Below are 11,202 nucleotides of genomic sequence, written 5' to 3' on the forward strand. Positions count from 1 at the left end.
CCAGAACTGGATGATTCTTCATCAACGCTCCTGCTGTACCCAGAAGAGTCTTCATCTTCAGACGATTCACCACCACTGGCGGAAGATTCTCCACCACTGGTGTGAACTAACTCCTTCACAACTTGAGCAAAACATGCTGTTCCATCTGGAGCATCACCACCCAACTAGATTGACCAGTCACAACCTTCATCCACCTGAACCGCAAGTGCCCGGTTGGTTTGGTTGTTGACAGGCACCAATGTACGCTCATTGTTTCTGTTCTGGTTCTGCTGATTGCCTTGGTTTCTGAAGGGGTTTTGGTTCCCGTGCTGTGCTGGCTTTGTGCATTCCCTTTTAAAGTGACCCCGTTCACCACAGTTGAAACACTTCACTGCCTGTTTATCGAAACCATACTTGGTGTCTCTCTTACTCTCCAAGCTGGTTCTGCCAGTACTTTCCATCCAATCCTTTGCCCTTCTCACAGCACTAGCAAAGGCCCACTTGATATCCATCAAGTCCATCTCTTCTTTATCAATCTGCCGATAGTCTTCTTGTGTCAGATTAATGTTGCCAATCTGACCTTCTATTAACCCACAGTACGCGCTCACTACAGTGTTAAGCAGCTCCATGTGTTCCTTGGCTACTTCTACACTGACTTTAGAGAAGCTTGAAGTGTCGAGCTGTACTGTACTTGGCTTTGATTGCTAACCAGCAGATGATGTTCCTCCATAACACGCACGTTGTTGTTGAGCAGGAGGAGGAGGAGGTGGTTGTATTGGATTTCCATACATGTCTGTGGTGGGAGGTGGCTTAACAGGAACTTGCACCGGATTGCCATACATATCCGTGCTTGTGACAAACGCCGTTTGCAGTGGAGCATGTGGACCAGTTCTTGCAGACGAAGTACTTGAAGTTCCATAATACATTTCTGGATTTTGAGGCAGTGGAACTCTCTTCGCCTTTAATGTTTCCTCCTGATCCTTGTTTTCCAAAAGCTGCACGAAGTCGTTGATATTTGTAGTTCTCAACACTCCGTTATACTTTAGGATTTCCAAGAAACTGCTCCATTGGGGAGGCAAAGCATCAACAAACTTCTTCACCACTTCTGCTTGAGTTGTAGCTACACCAAAATTATTCAACTCAGTAAGCAAATGATAAAACCGGCTTGTCATGTCTCCCAAAGACTCCTTATCCATGCACGTGAAACAGTCGAATTCTTTCTTGAGCAGATCATGACGTAACTGACGTGTTGCTTCATTCCCTACTCCTCTGGTTTTCAACCCGTCCCACAACTTCTTAGTTGTCTTGAAACTGACAAACTGGTGGTAGATATCCTTGCTTAACGCCTGAGTGAGAATGGCGTATGCTTTCTTTTCCAGATCATACGTTTTCTTTTGATCTTCTGGAAGATCGGCAAACGTAGCAGTATCTGAAGCAGCAACTTCTATAGCTTGATCGAAATCTGTGGTGAAACGTATCCACAGCTCGGTGTTTTGACCAAGAACGTATGTACGGAATCTATCAACCCAGCCCGGATATTCATTTAGATGCATCAACTTCGGAGGTCGATTCAAACTTCCTGTTTCGCTTTCGCTCAACAAAATACTTTGGATGCTCGGAGTTTGATTCGATACTAATGCCCATTGACTTGAAGATATGGCATTTGCTTGTGAAGATGTAGATACCGGAGACTCGGCCCATGACGGTGATAGACTTGTGCACGTGTACTTTCCACTATCGGGAGCCGGTGTACCCCACCATGAGGGAGTGGAACCTGAGCTTGTATATTTTCCACTGTCTGGAGCCGGATTCCACCAATTCGGATTCATGATTGACAAGAAAAACAAATTTTATATCAATGTCTCGAAAGATGATGGCCACCCGAAAGATTACACACAGCCGAAGGATCCTGGTTCGAAAGATCTGAAAAACAGAAACTTGTTAACTATAAACAGATTACAAACGAAAGATCAACACTTGTTCGAATGATCAACAGTGTTCGAAAGATCACTGTTGACTTTCGAGCAATGGTTTCGAAAGATTCACACTTGAAAGATCCTTATCTTCCGAGATAAATCCTTATCTTTCGAACAACTATCTTTCGAATAGATTCCCTTGATCGAAGGATAATGCTCTGATTTCGAAGGATGGGTCGAAAGATGTATATCTATCGAAGCTTCCTTGATCGAAAGATGATCTTTCGATGTCGAATGATATCCTTCGAACGCACTGACACAGCTGACACTGATGTGAAAGGTTGGTGAAAAGGTGATGGGTAGGTGAAGTCAACTTTCGGCAAAAAGGATATGGCAGACCTTACTTTTCCTACCAACTTTGATTTTGAAATAAAATTTACCCAAAACGGACAACCTTATCCAGAAAATCAGTCACCGGAATTTTGACCGGAAATATGACCGGAAATCACCAAATCACTTAAAAACAAGTTTTTAAGTTACCCAACCCAACCTGAACACACCCGAAAGGTTTAGAACACGTTTTTCAGTTTAAAATGCAAGAAAAACCACCAAAAACGGGTGCTAAACCAAGTGTCCAAACACACCAAGAACTTGAACAAACCCGGTTTTAAACAAGGTAAAGAGCCTTAGCTCTGATACCACTTGTAGGTCCCTCTCGGAGGATGACGAACCTAAACCTTGTTATACTAACCCACTAGCGAGTGCGGAATCCAAGCTAGCAAGCAAACCGGGATGAAACAAGCACAAACACAAACACACAAGGTTCACCGATTAACACCACTTGTATTAATACGAATGAAAGGTTCCGGTTACAAGCTCAATGTTCACAAATGTGTTTTGCAAACTCTCAAAGTGTGTGTGTGTGTTTCGGACAGAATGCTCTCAAGAATCTCTCTATCTCTCGGTGTGCATCTATCTATCTAACACACTGCATGGGTAAATATATATACCCAGCACAGGTTGCCTTGTCCAAAGGATCCGATAGATGGTCGAAGGATCATCTATCGATCACAAAGCCTTCGAAGGATTCACAGGGACCTCGAAGGATGATCTTTCGAGGTCCATCAATCGAAGCATATCTTTCGAGGAGATCGAAGGATCCACATGATCCTTCGATCTCTTATCCTTCGAGACAGACAACCATATCTATAATTCTAACTGTTGGTCCAAGTCAAACCAGGAGGACGGTTGACTTGGTCAACTTACAGGACTGACAAGGACATCGTTTACATCGTGACTGAATACAGACAAAGTACAGACACAAGTGCACCAACAAATATATGCAAGGCTATAATGTGGGAGACAATCACTCAAACGATTTTGACTGATTAATGTGATGGACTTGATTTTCTCTTTGATCATCTTGAGTTAGTCATTTTCCTTAATATCTGTCACATTGGTCCATAAAAGGAGCTCTGATCCGAAATCACCCGACCCGCATTGTTCGCATCTTGTGTCGTCGTAGTCTTGTTTCTTGGATTTGGATTTGGAAGCTTGAGTCCTCCGCCTAGCTACAACTCTTGCATTTTACGGGTCATGACAATCTAGAAACAAGGATGTGTAATGAGGCAAAAGGAAGGCTGGTCCAGAGGAGGTGGGTGCGAAGTCAAGAAACAGATCTCAAAAGTCAAATGGCTGAAGACAAAGTTTCATGTTATTAATGACATAGTGAAAAAAAGGCGTCGACTGTCGATGTTATTAGTTCAAATTAGGGCTTTATTTTGATAATTGCATCATGATTAACTTAAATTCACAAGTGTTGAATTATTTAGTCTACCATTATCTTCATGAATCAGGATCGATTATTTTTTTTTATGTTGATGCACAATTGAGAAGATGTGCTATTCTGTATTTGGTTGACTGTTGTTGATTAATGATAGGATAGTGAGCACAATCAAGTCAAACGATCCCCACAAATGTCTGGTGAAGCCAAAAAGAGCAATAATGAAGTTCAACAAAAAGAGCAATAATGAAGTGCAACAAAAGACCTGAATTCGGTTGCTGATAAATTAAGTTGGAAACGCCTGGTAAAGCCAAAAAGAACAATCTGACGTACCAAAGGAAGAATACATCCATGTATGAATACGAAGAGGTCTGTAGTAGTCTTGCACAAAGAATAAACCTTCCTAGAAAGTATTTTACGATTATTAATTTGGAGTCATTTTATTGACCAAAAATGGCAAATTGGTGTTGACAGTCGGAGTTGTTGGGGCAGAGTTGGTGGAGGTGCGTTGGTGCGGGTGCAGTGGTGATGTTGCGGTGGTAATGGTGGTGGTGGTGGTGGTGTGGTTGAGAGAGAGAGATAAGGAAAAGAGAGTGTGTGTTCAGTGTTTGTACTAATAATAATAATAATAATAATAATAATAATAATAATAATAATAATAATAATAATAATAATAATAATAATAATAATAATAATAACAATAATAATAATAACAATAATAATAATAACAATAATAATAATAATAATAATAATAATACTACAAGGGTATTTTAGTCTTTTAATAAAAAACTAACAGAAAATTCAAACGCTGTTAAAAATTTGGACTCAAATGGTTAAGAAAAGTGGTTATAGGGACTCAGGACGTTAAACATTTTTGATTTTGGACTCAAGTGGTTAAAACCACTAAAACACAAAGACTCAAAAAGTAATTTACCCAAATGGAAATAGCACCGACATTCTATTTTAAGATTATATAAATGAGTAATAAAATACAAGAGTTTTTTTTTTTCTTTTTTTTTTAAATCTTGTATATTATAATTCAAGTAAGTTAGAACATTTTAGTTCAATTGTCAAGCACCCAACTCAAGTTGTAAACTTTCCATCACCGGATTTTGTCATTCAATTCATGGCATATATATTTGTTTGGCTCCCCACACTTGGCTATTTCGGGTTCACAACACAATTTGAGAATGTGGACTTGGCTACACCTAGCCGGAGATATATTGAAGAACACACAGAATGGGTCTTGTGACGGTCAAAACTGTAGATGGCATATTCAGCGGGAATTTCGGGATCCTGATTAATGACGGTTAATGCTTCTAACCGTTGTTTTGACAATAACTTGCAGGTAAAGAGTGTAACTAAGTAACTCCTGATGATATGGTCAAGAACGGATTACCCCATTTGTGCAAGGGGGCTTTAAAAATACCTAGAGAAAGATTTACACATTAGCTTGCAAATACACCCCATGTGGGCGGTAGGTATTAGTATACGTCAAAACCGAAAAAACTTGCAAGATAAGATCAAATAAAAATACAACTTCATTAGACTACATGCAATTAATATTTTGTGTTCTTAAGGGAAGTTGGTGCAAACAAGCATTAACAATATTACTGATGTTCAACTTCAACTAACTAAAAGGGAAGTTGGTGCAAATAAGCATTAACCATAAATGAAGTATAAAATAAATATACCTCCACTAGCTTACCAACTCTTGTTTTCCACTATGGTTGGCCAACTCAACATCTGCAATGTAAGCTAACAAGTCTCACTCTCCCCAAACGCAACACCTTCCGCGATACTCCTTATTTGCCCACTCCCTCCCTATATAACCCAATTCATTTGTCCTTTCATTTCAGGTTCACTGATTAACACCAACCATTCCACACATACACAACCAAATTCACCACATCAATGGCTGCTACTGGAGAAACTCAACCTGCGAAACACCAAGAAGTTGGCCACAAAAGCCTCCTTCAAAGTGATGCTCTTTACCAATACATTCTTGAAACCAGCGTGTACCCCAGAGAACCACAACCCATGAAAGAGCTACGTGAGGTCACTGCTAAACACCCTTGGTAAGTGCCTTTCGAATTGGCCTAGTGTTGTAACACGTTATGCGGACATTTTGTTTTATAACTCTTGTTACTTAAAAATTGTAATACTAAATGCAGGAATCTTATGACTACATCTGCTGATGAAGGACAGTTTTTGAACTTGCTTCTTAAACTTATAAATGCTAAGAACACGATGGAGATTGGTGTGTACACCGGTTATTCCCTTCTTTCTACGGCCCTTGCTCTCCCAGAAGATGGAAAGATATTGGCTTTGGATATAAACCGTGAGAATTATGAAATCGGTCTTCCCATTATTGAGAAAGCCGGTGTTGCTCACAAGATTGACTTTAGAGAAGGTCCTGCTCTTCCTCTTCTTGACCAAATGGTCGAAGATGTAAGTACTTACAAATTTATGACAAGGTGCAATTATCATTTTCAATGACAACTCCATTCTTATTTCAAGTTCTAATTTACAGGAAAAATGTCATGGATCATTTGACTTTATTTTTGTGGACGCTGATAAAGATAACTATCTTAATTATCATAAAAGATTAATAGATTTAGTCAAAATCGGGGGAGTGATTGGCTACGATAACACCCTTTGGAATGGGTCTTTGGTTGCACCACCAGATGCTCCACTTAGAAAGTATGTTAGGTATTACAGAGATTTCGTGTTAGAGCTCAACAAAGCCTTAGCAATTGACCCAAGAGTAGAGATTTGTCAGCTTCCGGTGGGTGATGGAATCAGTCTTTGTCGCCGTATAAGCTAGTTACAAACAGCATACCAACATACCAACAGAAACATACGAAGTTGCAAGATTAATTGTGACGACTATTCTCTTCAATCTTTGATATATATGTTAAAAATAATTAACAAAAAAAGTTCCTTTTTTATTTAACAATCTTGTTTATTTAATCATGTAAACCCAGTGTTATATATTTGTTTATCATTTCCATCCACTGTATATATATGTAATAGACTTATATTTAGGAGATTATCTATTTCCATATATATTTCGATAGTTCTGTTGTATCATTGCCTTGTATAGGAGTCAATCGTGTTGTATTTATACTAATGAGGAATGAGAAGGAAAGACGGAAAATTATTCTATACATCCATCTCTTTCATACTATCAAGAGAAACGATCCTCTGTCCCTTCTAACCCTATCGTCGGCTTTCTTCTTCTTCCCACCTTCCCTTCTCCAACTGGACTCCAAAATTCACCCAGCCATGATCGTTTCAAACATCAAAAATGTAATTCCCTTCACTCTTGACATGGAAAAGGCGAGTATGATTCCTGGAGTGAATTATTTAAGATCCATTGTCATGCATTCATGTCATCGGCCACCTCTCACCAAAACCCACAGAAACATTCTCCTCTTCCAAAGATACCGGCAAAACTCTCGCCAAACCTGTCGATGCTTGGACCACTTTGGACGATAGTTTTCTTGACAATGAAGTTCTCGAGCCATTCATCTGATGCACAAGTTCTCAAATAAAAGATTGGATGGATTTCCCAACATGTCATCCGAAGAAACACTAGATAAATGGTCGGAACCGAAATATCTAGGGGGTTTGAATCCGCATAAAAGGTTAGTTTCCACCCGACAGATTCAGATCCGATTGACCTTCTTCTCCGATAACTCTGCAAAAAAGAGCACCGTTAGCCTCGCCAAGGGGAGAAGGGTGTTCTCTCCTTGACCTGACTCCGGTGTGAGAATAAGTATTGGTAATGAAGAAGAAGATGATGTATTTGGTAAGTGTGTGTAACTTGTTTCATACCTGGGTTTTATCTCTTATTTATAGCCGGGAGTCATTTGGGCGGGAAAACCCATTAATGAAAAGTTAACGGAAGATGCTAACCCCGTAAGCGGTTACATTTCCTTCCGTTAAGCTTTTTGATCTGACGTGAGAGCACACGGATTGTGACTTAGATCGAAGGCTAGGAATCTGCCACGTGTAAAGTGATCAAGTGGAGATTTTTCTCCATTTGCATGCTTCCGTTGTGATTTCAGGGACGCATGAGATGGTGACACGTGTCCATTCGGTTGTAACCGTCTTGGTGGTGCACGATTGTATTCCTTCTAGAAGATTACTGCTGTAATCTGGTGTCTCACCTTATCGTGTGGAGACAGGTGAATAAATAATTCCCAAGTCTGGGTAAATAATATCCTAGTCCGGATATAAAGGAGGGAGTATTTACCTCAGGATTTTCATCCTTTGTTTATGGGAGAAAACGCAAAGGTTTATGATTTCCTATGGGCGCGCAAGTGTTGATGGTTTGACTGTTCTTTAGATCTCTGTTTGTAAGACCAGTGCGCGGCCGCGCAAGGTATAAGGTTTGATCAGTATGGTTTCGGTATGGTTCCCAGCGCCTTTTATGGGGTTTTTGGGACCTTACCCCTTCAAGTCCCCCCAGTCTAGTGTTGTACTTATGCAAGTAATTGGAGCACTGGACTTTTGAGAGGGAAATGCTTTTTATTACGAAAAATGAGGGAATATCTTCCGGAGGAAGATTCATTCTGATTTTTTGTAAAGGTTTTGTAAATTTTTTGGTTTTGGATAAGACTTGGTACAGTAAACCTGAATGACAGTCTGTCATTGTCAGTTATTTTTTACTGCACGTGTCCTACACGCGCGTTTGTAGGCACGTTTGCGTCAGTTACTGTTCTCTGTTCTGCCTGGAGAACTGTGTTTTTCGAAAAAGTTGCTGTGGCGGTTTCCTATGCCATTTATTGCGATGAGTATATATAACGATTGAGTGACTCCTCTTTTGTGTAATCATTATTTTGTTGAAAACTTCTCCCCTTTCGTTCTTTTGAGAAAAAGTTTATCAGTGCCTCTTCTTATGTCGACCGGAGAACACCACGAGGATCTTGCTGAAGAAATGTCAACTGCTCTTCCACCGTTAAAGTGGTCCAGAACGACCTTTGATGGTTTGATTCGGAATCTTAAATTTCCGGAAAGCTGGGGTGCTCTGTATCCTGAAGAAGGGCAGACTGCAGCGGATGCTCCGGCTGGGTATATCACACTTTTTTGGGATTTCTTTTGTGAGGGTAATTTTCGCTTGCCTGTCACTAAGTTTTTTCTTGAAATCCTTGGATTTTACAATCTGCACATTTCCCAACTTCATCCAATCGTATGGTTAGGGTTCGACATTTCGAATTTGTGTGTCGGACGATGCATGTTGAGCCAACCATTTCCCGATTTAGGGTTTTTCATAAGATGCATTGTACCCAAGGGTTCTATTCGTTTGTTCAGAGGGCTTCTGCGAAGAAGATTCTACATCAACCCCCAAAATCTTTTCACGACTGGAAACAAAAATTCTTTTTTATCAAGGCCGGAATAATTCCGGTGAAGATGGTTCTAAGGGGGAAGGAAGACGTTCCGATCGAGACGCTTCAGACCCCTGTTGATGAAAACTGGTATCAAGATTTGAAGGATGTGCCTAATATTACTTTACTAGAGAAAGCTCTTGTTGGGGCTGGTATGAGTTTGAATTGGAAGATGGATCGTGATGATAAACCGGTATACACCGAGGATGGTCATGGTACGATTGGGGTTTTTCCCCATTCCTACCTCTTCCATCTCTCTTTTTTTTTTTTGACTTTGTATTTTTTCCTTGCAGTTGTTTCTTTGTATGTTGTTGCCTTCAAGAGGGAAGGCGGAAGGATGGGTACCATTAAGAAGAAACCTGACGAGGAACTTTGGTACCATCGTATTGTAGGAAATTTTGCTCGTCCGCGAGATGCGATCTGTCTGTCCAACCAACTGCTGGTGCTGGTAAGCTATATCTGCTTTTGTTTTTCCTTTTCGCGCTTTTGTGGCTAAATTTTTATGTGCGCTTTTGTAGGTGAGTTGTTGAATTTGGGTATAGGTCTTGAAAAGAAGAAACGTTCAGTATCTTCTATTCCTGCGCCGAAGAAAGGTGGCGCTGAAAAAGCCCATAATTTGAAGACAAAGAATGTTGGAGAGAAGAAAGGTACGCACCGCTCCTCTGACTCCAGGTGTGATTATGTGGTGGTTTCTGATTCTTTGGAGGGTCTTACCCCTGCAGTAACTGTACGAGAGCCGAAACCTGAACCGAAGGATCCTGCTGATATTCCCCCATCTAATCCAAGTGATCCTATCGATTTGGATTCTAGTCCCGAACACTTGGTGCACAGGAAAACTGGTAAAAGGAAACAAGCTGAAACTGATACGGAGGGTCAACCTCCTAAGAAAGTCCAGAGGAAGAAAATTACCAGAAAAGGGAATCTTGACTCTTTTATTTCAGAATCTGTTGGTAAGTGTTGCCTTCATGTTCCCTTTATGTGCGTTGAAAAATTTCTTTTAAAACTTTTATTGCTTTCCCAGAAGTTCCTGTTTCTCCCATTCCCAGAGAACTGCAATCTGTGGTAAATGAAGAGCTTCTATCCATCCCTCCGCATGCTTGTGGGGTTGACCAGTCAGAGTCTACAGGGGTTGTTAATGGTGGTGGTGCGGAGAATGTTGTTGAGGCTAGGGAGCCTGTTGACACTGCTAAAGAGGCTGAAAAGGTTGTTGATCCAGGTGTAGCGGATGATGCTGGTAAGCCGCGTACCCCTGAAACTGTTGCTGACAACCCTAGGAAAAAAGCATCTGCTGAAAAAATTTCGATTTCGCCGCCTACTCCTTCTGATGCTATGCCCGAGCAAGTTGAGAAGGTGACGGTTGAAAAGCAAAGCTCCTCTGCTGATGTTGGTAAGCAGTCTCCAATTCGTCCGGAAGAAACTCTAGGAGATTATTATTACCGGACTTATGCGGAGAAAGATGCCTCTGATCCTCACAATCCTGTTTGGAATTTAAAGAAGGGTGACACCTTCTCGAATTGGCGCGTGTGCCAGGACTGGATGCAGGGAATGCTTCCGCCTGGAGAAATCAAGTTCCAAGAAAGCCTGTCTTATGAGCAGACCTACCAATCTTATTTTGAAGAGACTGATTCTCACGTGTCTACCACTCATCGCATAGTGCGTGAGTGGTATAGAATGCATAAGGACCAGGAATCCTTTATGGCGTCTCAAACGAAATTCGCCAAGGATGAAAAACGCTTGGCTCAGTTGAAGGCTGTAACACCTCGAAATTTTGTGTCCAATGATGTGTTAACACGTGTCATTTGTTTACACGTGGCATCTATAATAAATAAAGGACTAATTTTGACAAACCTTGAAAGTATATAAATTCGAGGGTTATAAATGTCAACAAGGGTAAATATACTGTATAGCATCCCTAAATAATGCTTAAACCTTCAAACGAATAAATTATAGATCGTACAAAAATAAAACGCGGAAGAAAGTGAGAGATTACAAACTACAGGGGTTAACTGTGTCAACATGTTTAATAATACCTCTGAGTGACCCTTTAACGTTCCCAAGACTTTGTAACGGTATTATACCCTCACTAAAATAATATATATGAATTTCGCGAAGTTTCGATATGAAACGAGAA

General features: G+C 40.5%; 1 protein-coding gene across 1 annotated transcript; it reads left to right on the plus strand.

Annotated features, from left to right (window-relative positions):
* Positions 1-5,494: 5,494 nt before the first annotated feature.
* LOC110885664 (caffeoyl-CoA O-methyltransferase) lies at positions 5,495-6,686 on the plus strand. The gene is made up of 3 exons (XM_022133369.2): positions 5,495-5,756; positions 5,853-6,129; positions 6,212-6,686. The coding sequence occupies exons 1-3, from the start codon at positions 5,593-5,595 to the stop codon at positions 6,503-6,505; spliced, it is 735 nt and encodes a 244-aa protein (XP_021989061.1). The 5' UTR covers positions 5,495-5,592; the 3' UTR covers positions 6,506-6,686.
* The last annotated feature ends 4,516 nt before the right edge of the window (positions 6,687-11,202 follow it).

Source organism: Helianthus annuus, chromosome 7 (assembly GCF_002127325.2).
Source record: "Helianthus annuus cultivar XRQ/B chromosome 7, HanXRQr2.0-SUNRISE, whole genome shotgun sequence".
NCBI lineage: Eukaryota > Viridiplantae > Streptophyta > Magnoliopsida > Asterales > Asteraceae > Helianthus > Helianthus annuus.